Source organism: Marmota flaviventris, chromosome 3 (assembly GCF_047511675.1).
Source record: "Marmota flaviventris isolate mMarFla1 chromosome 3, mMarFla1.hap1, whole genome shotgun sequence".
In the NCBI taxonomy this organism is placed as follows: domain Eukaryota; kingdom Metazoa; phylum Chordata; class Mammalia; order Rodentia; family Sciuridae; genus Marmota; species Marmota flaviventris.
The window spans coordinates 51,051,735-51,073,118 of NC_092500.1; the positions used below are offsets into that span (position 1 = coordinate 51,051,735).

The 21,384-nt window shown below is 36.2% G+C and overlaps 1 protein-coding gene across 1 annotated transcript in view; it reads right to left on the reverse strand.

The window, feature by feature from the left end:
- Positions 1 to 21,384, reverse strand: part of Irak3 (interleukin 1 receptor associated kinase 3) — a 58,584-nt gene that overhangs the window by 20,500 nt on the left and 16,700 nt on the right. The window contains exons 3-8 of the mRNA XM_027925526.2: positions 18,290 to 18,351; positions 17,623 to 17,677; positions 15,854 to 16,005; positions 10,991 to 11,055; positions 3,492 to 3,606; positions 2,098 to 2,216 (exon numbers count right to left, since the gene is read on the reverse strand). Coding sequence (XP_027781327.2) covers positions 2,098 to 2,216; positions 3,492 to 3,606; positions 10,991 to 11,055; positions 15,854 to 16,005; positions 17,623 to 17,677; positions 18,290 to 18,351 — 568 coding nt within the window. The remainder of the gene's footprint in view (positions 1 to 2,097; positions 2,217 to 3,491; positions 3,607 to 10,990; positions 11,056 to 15,853; positions 16,006 to 17,622; positions 17,678 to 18,289; positions 18,352 to 21,384) is intronic.

Below are 21,384 nucleotides of genomic sequence, written 5' to 3' on the forward strand. Positions count from 1 at the left end.
CTCACCAACACCAGGAGAGAGAGGATGGGCAGGCACACCCCAACCATTGCTGCGACCAGCACGGCCAAACTAGCAGGTTTTGACGAGGGGCAATGGGAGATTAGAAAAAATAGTCAACACATGCAGATCTTGAAGATAAAACAGCTGGGGTGAGGTGGAGCACTGCTCTCTGATGGAGAAGCAGGTCTAAAAAATTACACCAGCAATCTTTATTATATATGTCTCTAAATCAGATTAAAGACTGTGCAAGCATTATTCTTTGTATTCATGAAATTTACAGAGTTAACAACAGTATGCAGCTATTTCCTCAGTTACATTCTACAGCTGCAATGTGCAGTGTTAGGAGCATTGTGCAGCAATGTTAGGAGCATTGTGCAGCTCTCAAGAAAGTGTATTGTTTAAAGTTAATAATTCCAGGGCAGATTCAGGAGTAGCAGTATTGGTAAATATTGTGGCTATCTTAACAAGGAAGTTCCCTAATTCCCAGAACTTCCCTGCCTGAGAATAAGGTTGAAGCTGAGAAGACTCTAGCATGCAGGACATCTCCATAGCAACAGGGCATCCTATGCCATTGCACAGAAACTTTCCCAGTCACCAAGTATGCCACAGCCATGAAGTCATCAGGGACCCCAATCTCAGACACTGGTATCCCAGTCACTGTCACTGCTGTCCCCAAACCACCTCACCCTGTGACAGGCACTGGGAAGTAGGCAGAATCTGCATCTGCTTCCCTCCCACACTGAGGCCACTTTGCTCCAGCCTGTGGCTCTGCTGGTCCCTCTCTCTCCCACCCAGAACCAGAACCTCAATGTCCTCTCCTTCCTCACCTCTATCTCCTGCTAACTCTTGCTTCAGGAAAGGATTTGATGAACTCAGTCACACCAAGGAAACTTAATAAAATCAATGAATTACCATGTGGGATTTAAAATAAACTAATGCTTACTTTAAGTTAAACTAATGAAAGAATATATAGAGCAAAATTCCAGAAACTTGTCATTCAGTAAAACATATACTTGAGCACCTACTATACCAGTGTTAGATAGACAGGGGATAATTTTAGGTTGGGGATGACCACATCAGCCCACTGGAACCAATGCCAATGGGTGACTCCATCAACCCCTGAGACTTGCACTGGCCCTCCACGTCTAGGTTCTGCAAGGGTGCATCAACATTATGCTGACTCTAGGGAGCCACCAACAGCTGATGAATTTCCACACTACAACAGGAACAGACATCTGTGGATAGTTCCCACTACTCCCTTAGGACTAAGTAAAAATCTAAAGTCTTTTCATGTGGAGTTCATTTCCATAAAAACAAATAAGCAATCAGCTCTTCTTCTGTTCAAGTCAAAAGTACACTAACAGCTCTTTTTTTCCCCAAAAAATAGTAGAAAATGGTTCAAAAGAGGCAGCACCCTTCTCAATTCAGTCTCCCCTAATATTTAGCAAAGGGAATGTTCATAGACTTTTCTACAGGTTCAAGATGAAGGGCACACAGGAAAAATTCACCAGGGGGATTTTCCTATAGGGTATATACCTTATCTAAATGAGGCATTATGTCCACTGATAAAGAAAGAAAGGAGACTCTACTTCTGACTTTCTCATGTCTTAGAAGTAAACACTAGGGCTGCTACTTGTCCTATCACCTATTTATATATGAAGTTATGAGATAGCAGTCTCAGTGGGATAAGCAAGACATTAGATTAAAGGACCAAGAATTTTAATTGCTGTTTTCTACTGTAATCTTAGAAATCCCCTACTTTTTCCTTAAACCTCAGTTTAAAAGAGGGAGGAGATTAGTCCAGGTTCATGTCACATCCTGCTATCAGGCATAATTAATAAGGTACACAGAATTGTTCATTAGGAATTCCCAAAGATATATAACCTCTCTCTTTGTCAATATAAATGCAGCTTTTTTTAAACTCTGATAGACACATTTTCATTTATACAAATGTTTGATTTTTCATACTTAGATGAGAATTCTTCATATACCCATACATACCGGGAAAACTATAGTCAGAAAATACTGTGAAGGATGACTCACCTGTGATGATTAAAGGGACTAGGAGGCGTGATTTAAAGCTCTGGGGTCAATTACCTTGATATATTGCCACAGATGACTGAGCACGGCTGGGTGTTGTGCAAGTACCCAACTGCTTTGGACACTCCTATTAATATACTGATTCGAATGTGCCACGAGAGTGCAGCCGTGTTACCCTAAAAGAAACAAACATCATTGGGTTTCATTGCACTTTCTGAGTACAAGCTATCTATGTATTCATGACGTGGAAGCAGGCTACAATACAAGCAGGGGTGAAGCGGGGTGAGGGGTGAATTAACATTTTGGCTTATTACAACCTATTTTTAATTCCAGATGTGTTTCCTGTACTACCAATAATTGTTACAGGTCTGTCTATAGATGATGGAAATACCACAAAATTTTTATTATTAACTTAATCAAAATATAGCTAGTGGACTGGGACTGGGGGTGTAGCTCAAGGGTAGAGCCCCTGCCTAGCATGCAGAAGGCCCTGGGTTGATCCCCAGCAGCACAAAACAATGACATCAAATGTGGCTAGTAAGATGATGCTGTTTAAAAGTTCATTAAATAAGATTTTATTTGTGGCACAATAGTGTAGGTAATTGAGAATAATCTGCTTTTATTCTCATCCTAACTGAAACTTAACCTATTTGGAATCAATTTTTAGATTTACCCTTTCAAAATATGAGAAATTACAACATATTTAACTTCTTTCCCTTTAAGTAGTTCATATCACTTTTATGTCTATCCTTGGTATTGAAAGATACTTCATGTAAAGTTATGCACATTAAAATTATCTGAGAAGGATACAATATCTTTATTTTTATGTGGTGCTGAGGATCGAACTCAGTTCCTCCTGTGTGCAAGGCAAGCACTCTACCACTGAGCTACAGCCACAAGGGAGAGAAATGAATTACAGTAGATGGGGTAGAGAGAGAAGATGGGAGGGGAGAGGAGGGGAGGGGGGATAGTAGAGGATAGGAAAGACAGCAGAATACAACAATCACTAGTATGGCACTATGTAAAAACGTGGATGTGTAATCGATGTGATTCTGCAATCTGTATACGGGGTAAAAATGGGAGTTCATAACCCACTTGAATCAAATGTATGAAATATGACATGTCAAGAGCTTTGTAATGTTTTGAATAACCAATAATAAAAAAATTATCTGAGAAATAAGGGAATGTAAACTCACTCAGGGTATAGAATCAAGGAAGGATGCAACAAATCTTTTGACTACAACCCTGCACAAAACCCAGTAAGTTGGGTGTTTATGCAACCTTCCAGGAGTAAGAAATCAACTGGGGGAGTAGCCTTCTCATTCCTGGGGAAGCCCATTGGTGGTGATTCTTTCAGATACCCCCATCTGGCCTCCCAGCTTCCCCAGAAGGCTGTGGCAGCTAATCCCCAGGCCTTAGAGGGTCAGAGGACAATGGCAGATGTGACTTACTACACACTGTAATCTGTCAAAAAGTGTTCCATTCCTCATATATGGATAAACCAGGCAAAACTTCTCAGTCTCTGTAAAATACGCAGTCAGCTCCAGTATGTTCGGATGACGAAACCTTGAAACACAAGATTTTTAAAGCCATCAAACTGTTTATTCAAATAAATCATGAGAATACTTTGGAGTGGCAAGAGGAGTGGGGAATAAGACAAAAACAAATAAATTCAGCCAACAGAAAAGTAATTTCAATGGACACAGACTTGCTTTCTAAATTGGTCTATGGAGTTCAACAAATACTACATAACTCTTTTCGACTATTATCATGCAAATAAAAATAAAATTTCCAAATACAAGGCAGAAATTTTAAAAAGTAAAATTTTCTTAAGATCTGAGATTTTGGAAATTTTATAAAAAAAATAGACAACACCGATATTAATTTATTTTTATCTACATGAAACAAAATATGGCTATTAAGTAAATAGATAAAGGAACTAAAAAGTTTTTTCTCAGCAAAAGATACAATAAGAGAGGTAAATAGAGAGCCTACATCCTGGGAACAAATGTTTACTCCTCACACTTCAGATAGAGCCCTAATATCCAGAGTATACAAAGAACTCAAAAAATTAGACAATAAGAGAACAAACAACCCAATCAACAAATGGGCCAAGGACCTGAACAGACACTTCTCAGAGGAGGACATACAATCAATCAACAAGTACATGAAAAAATGCTCACCATCTCTAGCAGTCAGAGAAATGCAAATCAAAACCACCCTAAGATACCATCTCACTCCAGTTAGATTGGCAGCCATTATGAAGTCAAACAACAACAAGTGCTGGCGAGGATGTGGGGAAAAGGGTACACTTGTACATTGCTGGTGGGACTGCAAATTGGTGCAGCCAATTTGGAAAGCAGTATGGAGATTTCTTGGAAAGCTGGGAATGGAGCCACCATTTGACCCAGCTATTCCCCTTCTCGGTCTATTCCCTAAAGACCTAAAAAGAGCATGCTACAGGGACACTGCTACATCGATGTTCATAGCAGCACAATTCACAATAGCTAGACTGTGGAACCAACCTAGATGCCCTTCAATGGATGAATGGATAAAAAAAATGTGGCATTTATACACAATGGAGTATTACTCTGCATTAAAAAATGACAAAATCATAGAATTTACAGGGAAATGGATGGCATTAGAGCAGATTATGCTAAGTGAAGCTAGCCAATCCCTAAAAAACAAATGCCAAATGTCTTCTTTGATATAAGGAGAGTAACTAAGAACAGAGTAGGGTCGAAGAGCATGAGAAGAAGATTAACATTAAACAGGGATGAGAGGTGGGAGGGAAAGGGAGAGAGAAGGGAAAATGCATGGAAACGGAAGGAGACCCTCAGAGTTATACAAAAGTACATACAAGAGGAAGTGAGGGGAAGGGGAAAAATAATACAAGGGGGACAAACGAATGTCAGTAGAGGGGGCAGAGAGAGAAGAGGGGAGGGGAGGGGAGGGGAGGGGGGATAGTAGAGGATAGGAAAGGCAGCAGAATACAACAGACACTAGTATGGCAATATGTAAATCAATGGATGTGTAACTGATGTGATTCTGCAATCTGTATATGGGGTAAAAATGGGAGCTCATAACCCACTTGAATCAAATTGTGAAATATGATATATCAAGAACTATGTAATGTTTTGAACAGCCAACAATAAAAAATTAAAAAAAAAAAAAGTAAATAGATAAAGGTAACGCAACTGGAATTGTTCATTTGACTGATTTAAGTACACAAGTGTAAGTCAAGTCACCCAAATATAGGAGTACAGAAGACCGTTCAAGTATCTATTGAGCTCTGCTAGGTCAGATGCTGGGTTACACAGACCAAAAGAGACAGCACCTACTCTTCACAAAACTTGCACTGTTATCAAAAATCCACAAAACGAGTAAAGTTCGATGTTGAAAAATATATCATTCAATTTAAATAACAGACTTTTATATCCCTATAGTATATATTTCTCAGGCTCCTTTCATAATTGATTAGGCTACTAATAAAAATTCTAGTATAAAAGAAGGCTTCCCTTAGTAACATCATTGCTACAAAGAACAGTGGAACCCAGGTAACCACTATCAACATAAAACATGTGAAGCTCACACACATTGCAAACTCAGTTTAATCCAATCATTTTCTATTGAATACTTGCTATGTCCTAGGCATTGCTAGGATATTAAGATAAATTAAGCTGCAAAAAAAATGGTTCTATTTATAAAGGCTTATTATTTGTTTCTTTAGTAAGAGAACTCGTATAAACACACACAACCTATGTATAGGTGTATCTTGTGTGTTCTTTTTATCCTTGTTACTTCAACAAAGGAACCATGCCTGCGTACCTGTGTTCACATACACATACAAAAACATACAGACTTTTATTTTTAAATATGTCAAAAACTTCTATGTTACGAGGTCCTTATACCTATTATGATTCAGACCAAATCTATAAAATGAAAAGAAATGGACTGAAAAGAAATTGATGAGGTATATTTAGCTGCTTAAACAGTTGATCTATAACACTGGTTGGCTGATTCTCCTGCAACTTAAAATTCAAAGAGAAAAATCTTTTGAAAGGCAGCAGATGGCAGACATCATACAGACCCAGTCATGGCCTGGGTGTTCTGCTTTCTTGCCCACAGAACAGAAACAACCATTTTCTTATTTTTAAGTAGTACTGATCAAGCAGAAATACCGATACTACAGAAGTCAGCAAAAATGGGACCTGGAGACATCATGGAGTCTATGGGCTCAGGCCACCCATCCTTTCTCTACAAATTTTTCAGTCCATAAGTTATATAGATCTGAAGGTCAGTAGTTTTGAAATCAACTCAGCAAGCATCCCTGAATGCCTACTGCAGACAAAATGCTGAAAGTGGCTCCTAGTGTGATACAGCAGACAGACTTGAGTGATAGATTTGATCTGCGCTTGAATCTCTCTGGTCATTTTCCAGCTGTGTGAACTTGGGCAAGTTATTTTGTGTCCCTGTGGACTGTAAGATAAATTATTCTCTTCTTTCCCTTCCCTTAAGGAAGGAAGAGGAGGAGAAAGAGCAGCAGCAGCAGCAGCAGCAGCAGAAGTCATATTCTAAGGAGTTTGTAAATTTGTGTAAGTAGTTTCCTCAATACTAAACCTTAAAAACTCCTTTAGGACTTGGCTTAGATGTGCATCTTCCTAGAAGCCCATTCTGCTGCTCACCTTCAAGCTCCCATCCTTTCCTCCTCTATATTTTCTCACATTATCACTTACTTTAGTGAAACTACCCATCTACTTATGAACTTCTCTCCCAATCCCACTTCAGACTGTACAATATAAGAGAAGGCTTCCCTTAGTAACATCTCAGTGTCTGAGAAGAGGAAGACTAAAGATGATTTAGGAAATAAATTGTACCTCGTAGAAAATCTAGGATTTTCCTGAGTTTCCTCTTCTTCAAAATGGGGATCTATAATAGAATTTATCTCATAGGATTGTTGTGAGAATTAATGCATTAATACACATAAAGCACTTGGAATAGTCCCTAACACTAAATAAATATTAATAAAATGAATAATAATACCAGTACCTCATGAATATTCAACAACATAAATTTAATCCTCCCAAGATTATTTTGGGAACCCAGTAAACACTATCAGGATTGTTTCAAAAGAAACAGACAAGCTGTAGTTCATGTGTAAAATACCTCATCAGATAAACCAAATGGATTAGATATATAAGTGTGAGAAATCAAACTATAAAAGTATTAGGAAAAAATGGGAGGATTATTTTATAACCGTTTAGTAAAGACAGATTACCAAAAAAAAAAAAAAAAACTTAGAATCCACTAAAAAGGATAAACTCAACTACTATAAAAATCATTTCTACTTGGAAAAAAAGTAGAATAAGCAAAGACAAAATGACAGTATGGTAAAAATAATTTATATCTAATATTGTAAAAATAGTCTAATTTTTTCATATATATATATATATGAGTTGTATATATATATATATATATATATATATATATATATAGTATTTTATACACACACACACACATACAAAATCTTCCTGCAACCCATTAAGAGAAAAACTAATAACCTAATTTTTTAAATGGTCAAAGGATGTTATCAGATATTTTGTAAAAAAAAGGAGGTATATATTTTTTAAGGATTGTGATTCTCACTCAGAAAAAGGAATTGAAACTACACTGAGATCTTTCTCTCTAGAGAAGGCTCAAATAAGTTTATAAACAAAAGAGAAGACATTGCAATTGATACCACAGAAACAAAAAGTATCATAAAAAACTATTATGAACAGCATGTGCCAACAAACTATAACTTAGAAGAAATGGATCAAATCCTAGAAACCTACAGTGTACTAAGACAGAATCATGAAGAAACAGAAAATCTGAACAGACTAGTGATGATGGAGATTTATTCAGTCATCAAAAGCCTTCCAAAAAAGAGAAAAAGAAAAGGAACAGGAGGGATTCAGAGGTGAATTCTATCAAGCATTTAAGGTGAATTCTATCAAAATCTTCCCAAAAATTGAAGAGGAGGAAACATTTACCAATTTGCTTTACTAGGACCAGCATTAATTACCCTAATAACAAAGGACCCTACAAGAAAAGGAAATTACAGGGTCAACATCACTGGTGACCATACATGCAAAACTTCTAGCAACCCAAATGCAATAGAAAATTAAAAGGATCATATACCATGACCAAGTGCAGTTTAACCTTGGGATTCAAGAATGATTCAACATGTGCAAATCAACACATCATCCATCACCTTAGCAAAAAGAAGGAGGAAATTCATATGATCGTTTCAATAGATATTGAAAAACATTTAACAAAATTCAATATCCCTTCACAATAAAACTCTCCACAAATGAGGTACCAAAGGAATGTACTTCAACATAATAAAGGCCATATAGGATAAGCCCACAGCTAACATCATACTCAGTGGTAAAAATATGAAAGCTTTTTCTCTAAGATCAGGAACAAGCCAAGGATGTCCACTCTTGTCACTTCTATTCAACATGGTCCTGTATATCCTATCTAGAGCAATAAAGCAAGAAAAAGAAATTAGAAATATACAAATTGGAGAGGAGGACATTACATTAGCTGTTCGCAGATGACATGATCTTATACATAGAAAACCCTAAAGAGTCCACTAAAAAAACAGTTAGAATTAATGAACAAATTCACCAGATTTTCCTGATATAAAAATCAACATACAAAAGGCATAACGCTTCTATACAATAGCAATAAACTATCTGAAGCAGAAATTAATAAAATCTCCCATTTATAATAGTATCAAAAAGAATAATATACTGAGGAATCAATTGAACCAAGGAAATGATAAATCTGTAAGACAGTGATTAAAGAAATCAGACACAGTAAATGGAAAGATATCAAATACACAAGAACTGGAAAAATTGTGAAAATACATATACCACCCAAAGTGATCTACAGATTCAATGTAATCCCTATCAAAATTCCAATGACTTTTTTACAGAAATAAAAAAAACAATTCTAAAATTCATATGAAACCATGAAAGACCCCAGTCAAAGTCAATTTTGAGAAAGAACAAACAAAGCCAAAGACATCCGCTCTCCAACTTTAAACTGCATTACTAAGCTGTAGCAATCAAAATAGTATGTACTGTTTTGGAATACAACAGAGCCCATAAATGAACTTATATACATATATGGTCAAACAGTCTTTGACGAGGGTGCTATCATGGTCTAGACATGGTGCCCTCCAAAAGCTCACATGTGAGACAATGCAAGAAAGTTCAGAGGTGAAATGATTGGGTTTTAAAAGCCTTTACCTAATCATTATGTGAATCCACTTGAATGGATTGACTGGGCAGTGACTGAAGGCAAGTAGGGTGTAGCTGAAGGTAGTGTGGTCATTGGGGGTGTCTCTTTGGGGTACATGTTTGGCTGAGCTTAGTCTCTGTCTCTCTGCTTCCTGGTGACATGTTCTGAGCTGCTTTCCTCTGTCACTTTCTTCTGTCATGATGTTCTCGGCCTCACCTTGAGTCCTGAGGAATGGAGCTGGCTATCTAGGGATTGAGACCTCTGAAACCATGAGCCGACAAATAAACTTTTCCTCCTCTAATTTGTTCTCATTATGTCTTTTGGTCATGGCTGACTAAAACAGATGCCAAAAATACACAAGGGGTAAAGAATGACATTAATGAATGACATTAGGAAAATTGGATACCACTTATAAAATAATGAAGTTGGACTTGTCAGACATCATACACAAAAATAAACTAAAATGCACTGAAGACTGAAACCTTTAAGCTCCCAGAAACAGGTACAGGAAAAAAATCTCTCTGACATAGTCTTACCAATTTTTTTATTTTTGATATGACACAAAGAGAACAGGCTTTCCTGTTGCAATTTTATTTTTAAATAAAGAATTAGAAAAAAAATATCTCAACAGGAGAGAGGAACAGTATAGCACAGAACATGAAAATGAACAATGTACTAATGCTACCTTTTGTGTAAAAGAAGGGAAATAAAACACAATGTGTGTTTGCCTGTGCATAAAATATCTCTCATACACAAGAAACTAATAACACTTTGCCTTGGAAAAAAATCAGTCTGGTAGTGGTGGAAAAGCTTATCTTCAATTGCTCTTTTATATTTTTTGGAATTTTGAAATGTCTGAATATCATTGTCATAAGCAAATAAATAAATAAAACTTAAATGTAAAAACCTACTATTGCAATTTTGAATCCAGTTCTTTATTGACTAAATGATATCAAGTTTTAATGACTAGCCTCTAATATTTTGATTTCTGGTCTTGGGTATAAAAGGGAGAGAATTCAGCACAATATCTTACTCCCCACCTGCCTTTCCACCCCTCACTTTACATATCTATGCAGAAAACATCTGAAAAGGGCCTTTTCTGTTTATAAAGGGTGATGAGTGAGCTCTCCAGGGGTAGGGGCCTCCACTGAGGATGCACAGCTGCAGATATGAATATAGAGGACAATGAAGTCATTTAAATTTGTCTCTGAGGACTCTTGATTCATGAATGAATTCCCAGAAAATAATATGCACATCAAAAGCCCTTGATTTCTTTGTCTAAAACTCTCTTTCTGAAGACAGTTATACTGAGGAAACAGCTTCTAGACTGGAATGTCTCTGAGGAAGGGGAACAGAGTGCCATATATATAATTCTAATGTTTGAAGAATTACTATTCAGGCATGTTAGTCACACACTATTTAACCCACTTTCTTGTGACAGTTTCTTGTTCAAATATGTTCAAGTGAATTATGTAAATGGTCTATTTTTAAATGTACTTTCAGGAATATACTGAAGCAGATGTCGAAAACTTACAGATTGTTGGAATATCCAACCCCCGTTAATTAAATGCCAACGACGCTAGGCGCTGTGCTGTAGAATCAAAGATGAACATAGATGAACCCCAGACAAAAGGGGGGATTCCAGACAAAATATACTCACAGTAGTAAAACTTCAAGCTCAGATAAAAATCTCTTCCAGTGTTTCTTAGATTCCATTTTTTTCTCCTAGATATTATATAGAAAAGATAAAAATAAAATTAAGAAAAGAGTCTCTATTTCTGGGACTCTTAACCCAGAGTCTACAGTTTTCCTGAAATTAGATCAGCTTTTTATTATAAATGCATTTGGAGATTTTTTTCTGAGGAGAAGATCCTTAGCTTTCATCAAATTCTCAAGAATCCATTAACCCTAAAACAGATTTAGAGCTACTGCTTTTGAATTAAATTTTTCATGTGATATATCGTGTTGTCAAATTTTATATTCAAACTCTTTGGAACCATATTTTCACACATTTAAATAAATTCAGAAGTATTATGTGTCTTCAAGGAAAATTCCCTGACAGAAACTTCTCACTTGATCTCACAAAGACTTCAATTTATGTCATCTGTATTATCCTGCAAGTGGTCACTAATCTGATATTTATGAATTTGGTCATTTGGATGTATCAATTCACATTTACCTTTGCACACTTTTGAAGAGATGAGCCTACTAATCAAGTCAAAGTGTGAATTCTTACTACAAACAAGCTTCAGAAGCTAGTCTAGAGCCTGACATGTGAATAAATGAATACTGAAAACAATTAATAAATTCAATAATCTTGTAGTGAGCACCTACTCTGTGCCTGGCATTGTTGTTGATGCCTTCAAACATGTTATGTGGCTGCATATCCCTTGGTCTCAGGTTCCTAAATTCTACCATGAAAGAGTTAAATTAAGTATGCTTCTAGGATGTACAAACTCAAGGTTCTCATTTGCAAACTACTATAGAGGGAAGAATTTTTAGAGTTCTTTTCTCAGAAATAAAATGTACTTTCTGGAAAAATTCTGGAAGCTATTTTCCAAGTAAAATCAGAAACAATAAACTAGGCTAAGAAATCACTGCTAAGAACTACTTTATCAAATTTTATGTCAGCTATCCTGAGCGTCAAGTAGATTTGGTCTGGGGCTCATCCCTACTGATTGCTATTTGTGACTTTCTGTTCAATCACTGAATCTCCCTAAAGTCAAAGTTTTCTTAATCTGAAAAATGAACACTTTTGTGTTTCTGCTAGTATAGCACTCACACTTTGCTGCTTCAAGTTTGGTTTATGCACAAAAATCTTCAACTACACTGGGAGGTGTTAAGAAACACTGAATCTAATACTGGGCTCCTCCTCGGATCTACTCAGTCAAAATCAGCACTGCAAGATGACTAATAGTGACACTGTGCACATGAAAGTTTGAAAAGCAGCTCTAATACATAAAATTCCTACTTCAGGCTTTCTATGAAAGGTTATTGAAAGCAATGTCCCAGTGTTACAAAACTGCATGTCTTCAAAAAGTGTTCTGTGGCCAAGGCTTCATTAAGTGCTCTCATTTTTCCTGGTAAGTGTATATGAGTGTGTGTGTGTGGAGAGGGGGTGGGGAGTGGCTGGTTGGTTGGCTGCGCTTTAGGTTAGAAGGCAAGCGGAAATAAAAGTAGAGGGCAAAAGTCCCAGAATACTTCCATTTACTACCTTAAGAGGGAGTTAAAATGTAGGGTAGGACCAGGGACACAAGGAGTTTGTACAGTCCTTTGCAGTATCTAGGTCTTATTACTCCTAGTGTTTAGCAACTAAGTTCTTGAAAAGGACATATGGGCTTCATTCGGTTCATCCAACAAACATTTACTGAGCAACCACTATGGAAAGCCCCTGGAATAAGGCCTGGATACATGGACCAATAAGAGTTCTTCAAAAAAAGCCAATTTATCCACTGGGAGAAGCAAATGAAGAAATCAATACTACAAAATAACGGAAACCACACCCAAACCACACTAGAGTGGTAAGAGGCTATGAAGGAAAAATAGTTGTTTGGGAGACAAGAATGAATGGAATATCTACAGGCAAGAACATCCTATTCTAAAGTCAAACTAAGGGAAAGGAAACTCCCCAAAGGAGTGTGATTTGGTGGCAGCTGCAGAGAGAAGATTAGAGAGGACATTTGGGGAGGTGGCCCTGGGGCTCAACCACAAATGGGGCCAAGGCCAGTGACACATGGGCATGAGAAACAGGCTTCAGTTAGAGCAACCACATTTTATGTGTTGAATGGTTTTTCCAGTAGAATTTTTTTTTAGACTCTTCATGTTTACAGGAATTTTGAGATGTCTATATAGCATTAGTGGCACAAGATGCAATGTGGAGAAATGAAAAAAAAAAGGTTAATAATTTCTTAAGGCTCTGTTACGTAAGCTACAAACCAGAAATCACTTCAGACCCCACCAGCTCCCTCACTTCCAAGTCCTACCAGTCACTAGATCCATTTCGCCTCTTCTCTTACACATACCTTCTCACCTTCCATATTGACTTAGCCCTGATCATGACAACGGTTCTCAACACCAGCTACACATTTGTACCATCTGGGGACCTTTCAAAACATACTAATGCCTGCCACCACCCATTCTGACTTAACCACTTGCTATGGAGCTTGTTTTTTAAAAGCTCCCTAGGTGATTCTAAAATGAAATCAAGCTGGGAACACTAGTTCAAGTGTTGTCCATCTCTTAGTTTACACATCTAAAATATCCCTCAACCAGGTCTTTCTTCTTTCAGTCTAGTTATAGCCATCTTTTTCCAGGTCCCAGGCCAACTTACAATCCATCACCTACCCTATAATCAAAGTTATATTTCAAAACACAAATCTAAGTCTTTCACTCTTCTACTTAAAAATCCATGTGTTAAAAAGCAGCTAGCAATGAGCAGTGAAGTGCATGGAAAGGCCACAGATGTTCTTTAAATTACCTTAGGGTCTTCTTTAAACTACTTTCAAAGTAGGCAGGAAAGCAAACAGTGGTAGTTAATTTGTAAAAAAAAAAAATAAATAAACAAAGCAAAGGAGCCAATGGGAAAATACATCAAAAGAAAAGGATTAATGGGACTAACTCTTGACAGTGTTTGTTGATGTTAATGTGAAGCTAGGAATTATGGCTATAGGTGTCTCCATTTGTCTAGGAATGAAGATTCCTTTAGGAGCACAGATGCACCAAGGTAACTTCTAACCAGCTATCAACCCCAGTGCCTGTATTAACATGGGACTGACTCGTAGAGGAAGCCTCCCTAAATAGGATGGCCACCATGATAGCTCCGGAAAGGATCAACTAAGGTCAAAAACTCCACTGCCTGATGTGAAGAAGGAGTTGAACGCCTGACTGGCAAAGAATACAGAAGGTGGTGCCCAATTCTCCTGGTAACATCAAACAGTAATAAATCTGGAGATAGTGTTGTCTTTTTTGTCATTCTCTGCTCAGAGATGGTTCTCTCTCTCTCTCTCTCTCTCTCTCTCTCTCTCTCTCTCTCTCTCTCTCTCTCTCTCTAGTGCTGTCTGCCTAAGCCTCACTTTGCTTTTACTCTACTTTCACTTATAATAAAGTTCTCTTGCATGGCTTTTTGTGTCTGACTTTAAATTTTCTTTCATTGGAACACAAGAACCGAGTTCTGGAATTTTGGTTCCCTGCTTTCCTGTGACACATTCGCTTCACCTATTTTCATATCATTTCTTGCCACTTCCTTGCCACTTCCTTGCCACCTGCACACTCCATTCCACCAAATGAACTGTTATTCACATGTAAGGTACACATGCTTGCAGACACATACCTCTAGACCTCTGCATCTGCTATATTCCACCCAGAATATACTTCCCCTCCTTACTGTTTGCTAAAATTCTACTCATTCTCAAAATCCAGCTGAAAGAGCATTGTCTTTCACCCACTTTTACATTTATATATATAATATATATATATATATATATATATATATATATATATATATATATATATATATATATAATTTTATATATATATAATTTTGTGTGTTTGTGTGTGTGTGTGTGTGTGTGGTGCTGGGGATTGACCCAGGGCCTTGTGCATGCTAGGCAAACACTCTACCAACTGACCTATATCCCCAGCCCTCCATTTATTTTAAAGAAATGTTTATTGAGTGGTCACCTGGGCCCCATCCTCTGCTGGGTACCAGATGCACCCCTCCTTTGGGTGGTAAGAAATGCAACCTTTTATGTGCTCCCAGAATCTTTTGTACAAATCCCTGTTAAATAAGCACTTCTTTACGATCAGTTTCACTCTTTTATTGACTTGATTATTTCCCCCCCAAATACTGTGAGCACCTTGAGAACAGAAGTAAGCCTTATTCACCTCTACACACTCAGATTTCCAGGCCAAGATGGAGGTTAGTAAATGTTTCCTGATGCTTGACCAACAGTGAAGAGAATGAAGGTCAGCTCTTTAGTGTGTCTGCCTAGGTAGTTGTCGCTAACTGACGCACAAATTTGATTTGCCAATTCCCTCTCTGCTTTACTGGCTACAGTCAATCAACTGTCTTCTAAACTGCTCTGATCATTGGTTTGTAGCTCCTATTTAAAGCCGCTTCTTTCCCACCCTCCTGAACTGTAAAAGAAGACAATTTATAAAGTCACACTGAATGCTCACGTGTGGCACTAAAGCTGCCTGAAGAGCATGCCGCTCACCCTAAGCAAACTGGCACAACCTGATCCTCTTGAACAAAGTCCCAGAGGCCCTACAAGGCTTTTCAGAAAAGTTTTTCTCATGCAATATATCTGGGGATCTGAAGGATTTAATGTCCACATTCCAAAAAGACAGGCATTCATTTCTCAGTCATTTCTCCAGTCACCTGAGCTCATATATCTTATTTCCATTTATGAAATTTTATGTTCAAATACACCTTCTTTACTGTTGATGAAAAATGACACATTTTAATATGAAATATGAGAAAATACATGGAATCAATATTCTGTGATAGTAATTCTTGCCATACCTGTTTAAATAATTTAACAGCGTATGCTCGATTTTGAATCTCCACTCTGTATACCTCAAACATATCCCCTTCTCCAATCAGGAAGTCTTTGTGGAAATGTTTGGTTCCGTCTATGATGTTCTGAAATCTGATGGAGGATTCAAGCAATATTCCTTAGGAAGGAGAGTAGAAAGGGAGAAGATAAGCCACCTTTTCTGAAAGTCAGTGTTGCCATATTGGAAACATGTAAGAGCCAAGGGGAAGGCCAATAGAAGAAGGCCCAAGAACTCAAACTATAGCCTACATTAACTTGGGTCTGGATCTCATCATCCCAAAGAGCAAATGGCATTTTAGGTATCTGAACACTAGTATTGTGGTTTTGTCAACTCTCCAAAGAAATCTGCCAAAGAGAAATTTGGGGAAATTTTTCCAAGATTCTGTTTCCTTATTCTTAGGTCAATGTGTTTCTGTGGAGCCATTATGAACCTAAAACCTATTTAAAAAAAAAAAAAAAACTGGAAATGAACTGGTGCAGTGGCACATACTTGTAATCCCAGCAGCTTAGGAGGCTGAGATAGGAGAGTCGCAAGTTCAAAGCCAGCCTCAGCAATGGCGAGGCGCTAAGCAACTCAATGAGACCCTGTCTCTAAATAAAACACAAACTAGGGCTAGAGATGTGGCTCAGTGGTCTAGTGCCCCTGAGTTCAATCCCTGGAACAAAACAAACAAAAACTCTGGAAATGAGACTCTTCATATGACTAAACAATATTTTTCAAACATGACTGATAGAGATACTTTTCATGAGCCCCTAAAGGCCTGACTTATTTCTCAGAACAAATCAGAAAGATGCTTCAGCTGTTTTTATTTTGTTTGTTTGTTTGTTTTTATTTTTATTAGTGGATCACAGTTATACATAACAATGGCATTTATTGTTACATATTGATATGTGCATATAATAATATAATATAACAATATAATTTGGCCGATATCACTCCTTAACACTTCTCAACTCTCCCCATGCTTCAGCTTTTTGAAAAATCACCCAAAGGAGAGATTGGGAAAAAACATTTAAAAGTAATCAAAAGAAAAAAAAAGAAAGAAAGAAAGGTTGGCTAAATCTTTCAGAGCCCAATCTTGGCTATATTTCCACAGTTACTACAAAATGCTCCCTAAGATATTTAAAGGTGATTTAGAGCTTATTATTAAAGAACTAAAATCTTATTTAACTATTCTAATTTTCTTTCAAACCAGAAAAGCATCAGATCCAGGCAAGGCAGGCTTAAGTAGTCTTCCCAGGTGGGACTAAATTATTCTCCCTACTAATAAAATAGGAGAGTTAATACAGAAAATAACTGGATTTTCACACTGACCTTCAGCATTGCTTTATAATCACCTCAAAAGATCTTTGCAATTGCTATGAAAATTTCTAAAGCAGTGTAAAATTCATCTTAAGTTTTTAAATGTTTTATTATGGTACTTAAAAGTGGCAATTTTTACTAACAAAGAAAGACCACAATTATGTTTTTCATTAGCAAATGGATTCTTAAAATAAATGTCATTGATTAGAACTTTGTCAATGAGAATTTTGTTAATCAAAATTGAAACTACTTTTATATCTATGAAAGTTTTATACTGAATCTGAATATAAACAGTTAAGGTATTTATTGGGCATTTCCTCTTCTAAACTCATTTATGTAAAAGGATGATTTTTATAAAGCAAAGTTGTTGTTTATTTGTGTGTGTGTGTGTTTTGGGTTTTTTTGTTATTTTTGTTTTGTTTTGTTTTTTACCTTTTTCATTATGTTCAGGTATAAGAGCATCATCCACTGTGACATTGGCTTTTCTCTAAAAGAAAGAATGCACACCAGAGTAATTCCATTTCATAAATCTAGAAAGAACAGAGCCTCAACAGAAATGCAAAGCTCCCTGGGAAACTATACAGTGCAATAGAGTGGAATATAACTTTAAAAAAGCTAATAAAAGCAAAGTTATTTTTACTTTATTCAATAGCATTCATTGCGGTACATTTTTAAAGTTTCCACATTGACTGTAAAAACTCAAGAATCAATGCCATAGTCAGTTATAGTCTATTTAAATGACTTATAATGCTACAGAAATGAGTACTGCTTATTTGCTCTAATAAAAACTCAAAGCAACATACAAAATACCAACTAGAAAAGGAAAGTTAAAAGTTAAGACAAATGAAGAACACATAGTTCTAAATCTCAACTCTGACAGACCACAGATAGGTGAAAGCTCTTATTCTGAAAATATTTATAAATCTCTAATTTCTTGTGTCTTCAATTCAATAAAGGATAATGAGAGTTTTAAGGCATTTCTGTGCCTTAGTTAAGTGCCTGCATAGCCAGCATCTTTCTGCCAGAGAATTTCATTCCTTCTGCTCAACTATATACACAATGGAGTTCAAGGATCATTTTCTAAGCACACGTGATCTACCTTGGATATGTTTGGAAATCCATGCTCCTGATGACTCTGCTCTAAAGAATTCAATCCTGCTCCTGAAAGAGAAATAAAGGGAACCAGATACAAAACAATTTTAGGTCCCAAATGTGATCTTTGTTCCCCTTTCTGAGACTGTGAAAATAAATATTTTGCTAGTAATGTTCATTTTTAAAGTTCAATTTCATTCAACTGTAATGGTTGTAAATTTACAAATGTGAAATAGCTTTCTAATGAACCAACATTATACAAACTAACTTTCTTCACTTAAAACATGAATAGCTACTTAAAATCATTGGTAGACATAATAAAATATTAAAGTGCAAAGTAGAAAATTGAAAGGAAAAAAATGTAGAATTGTTACCAGCTTTTTGCACATATATTTTAGATTTTTACAGTTATAAGATTACATCTTCCTGGGTTTGTTTATCTTCTGTACTATTTTGTGTCATAAATGATTAGAGCTGGTTGTGATGATGTTGATTGTGTGTATGTGTGTGTGTGTGTGTGTATTATCAAACACCAACACTCACTACCCCTTCCCAAATAAAGAATTTCCTGTCATTTCTGACATTGTGATTCAGACTTTGGACAATTTTTATTTTACCTTCTAGTTTTGCTTAGCTTGTGTTCTAGTGTTTTTAAAATTATTTTGCTTATAAAACCAGCACCAAAACATAGTCAATTAATAACACACCTCCTTGAACTACACTATAAATCAACTAGACCTAATTGAGATCTATAGAACATTCTTTCCAAAAATAGAATACACACATACTCCTCCAATGCACACTGAACATTCTCCAGAACAAACCACATATTGGACAAATGTAGTGATCCTTGAAACATCTGGAAGTTATGAAATCATATGAAGTACATTTGCTGACCACAAGGGAATTGAAGTAGAAGCAATAGAAGAAAAATTTAGGACATTCACAAACACATGGAAATTGAACAACAAACTCATAAGTAACCAATGAGTCTAAGAAGAAATCACAATTAAATTATAAAATACATCAAATGAAAATGAAAACACAATATACCAAAACTTATAGAATGCTGAACAAGCAGTTCCTAGAGGAAAACTTATAGCTGCAAACGCCTACCTTAAAAAAGAAGAAATATCTTAAATCAATAGCCTAAATTTCACAGTGAGGAACTAGAAAAGGTACAGAAAACTAAACAGATGCAAGCAGAGGAATGAAATAATTAAGATCAGAGTGGAAATCAATAAAATAAGAGAATTTTAAAAAGAGAAAAATCAATGAAACCAAAATTGGTTCTTTGAAAAGATCTGCAAAATTGACTATTCTTTCGCTAGACTGACCAGGAAAAAAAGAGAGGATACTCAAATTACTAAAATCAAGAACAAAAGAGTAGGTATCACTACTGATGTTACTGAAATGACAAAAATTATAAGGAATACTATGAACAAATAACACTTATGCCAAAAAATCAGATAACTTAAATGTAGATTCCTAAAAAGACAAGAACTATTAAAACTAACTCAAGAAGGAATAAACAATCTGTCTCTATAATAGGTAAAGAGATCAACTTAGTATTTTAAAAGTTCCACAAAGAAAAGCCCAGGCTTAGATGACTTCACCATTTAATTCTACCACACATTTGAGTTTTACACAAATTCTTTAAAAACACAAGAAGATAGACCAACTCCCAAATCATTCAATAAAGTCAGTATTCTAATACCAATGTTACATGAAGACACAGGAAAAGTGCAGTCTAAGATCCTTTCTGGATATAAATGCAAAAGTCCTCAACAAAACACTATCAAACCAAATCCAGAAACACATAAGGAATACATATTTTAACCAAGTGGGATTTATCCCAGGAGTCTAAGATTTGCTTAACATCTGAAAATTAATCAATGTAATACACCACGTTAACAGAATAAAGGAAAAAATCCACATGCTCATCCTCAACAGACCGTGAAAAAGCGTTTGATAAAATCCAGTACCCTGTCATGATTAAAAAAAAAAAAAAATCCCTAGAACGGAATTTCCTCAATTTGATATAGGACATCTATGAAAAGTCCACAGTTAACATTATACTCAATGGCAAAAGACTGGATATTTTTCCATTAAGATCTGGATCAAGACAGGAATAATGTCCAGTTTTGCAACTTCTATTCAATATTTTTTTTATTTTTTTTAGTTGTAGATGGACACAATATCTTTATTTATTTATTTTTATGTGGTGCTAAGGATCAAACCCACGTGTGAGGCAGGCGCTCTACCACTGAGCTACAGCCCCAGCCCTCTATTCAATATTACACTGAAGATTCTAGCCAGGGCAACTAGACCAAAAAAAAAAAAAAAATAGTAAGGAAAAGAAGAAGGAAGGACAAACATCTTCAAGTAGAACAGCATTTGAAGTATGGAGGCTGTAAGGGCACTAAAAGTCATTGTCCCCCACTTTTTTTAAAGAAAGATAATACTTAATTGTCATAAAATCGAAGGTTCAAAATGGTTCTTCTAAGAAATTGGTAGAAAGCTGTGGATTTCATGTCAAAACTGGAAAACAACTTTCAATCATTGAAATGCAAATACAAAATATGTCATGTATGTATGGACAGAAATCTAATAAGTAAAGATTCTAATTCCTTGAAATTTTTGGTTATGTCTTGAGATCTAAGGAAATGTATGTGGATGCAAAGAAACTATCTAATGGCAGCAACCTGAACTGAAGGAACAGGGAGGAAACTTCTCAGTAAGACTCAGAAAACAATCCAAACATACAAAGTGATCCTGGAGGGTAGAAGACAAAAAGGTCAAACATTACTCTAAAAATAAAACTAAATAAACAACAACAACAAAAATCCCACCAAATAGAACATACCCTAAAGAAAAGTAGGCATTATTGGGATACCTGATATATCTGTCCATGCTGGCAGCATAGAAAGACTAAATCTTTTCATGTGTTTTCCATTAGGAACTCCAACCTCTAGTAGCTGCCACAGGACACATATTTTCAGCAGACATGCTCCCAGTGAATCATCACTGTCCACTTAGCAGGCTGTCCAATTAACTTTCTCCATATTATGATTTAATTCAAAGCATCAATTCAATAAATTA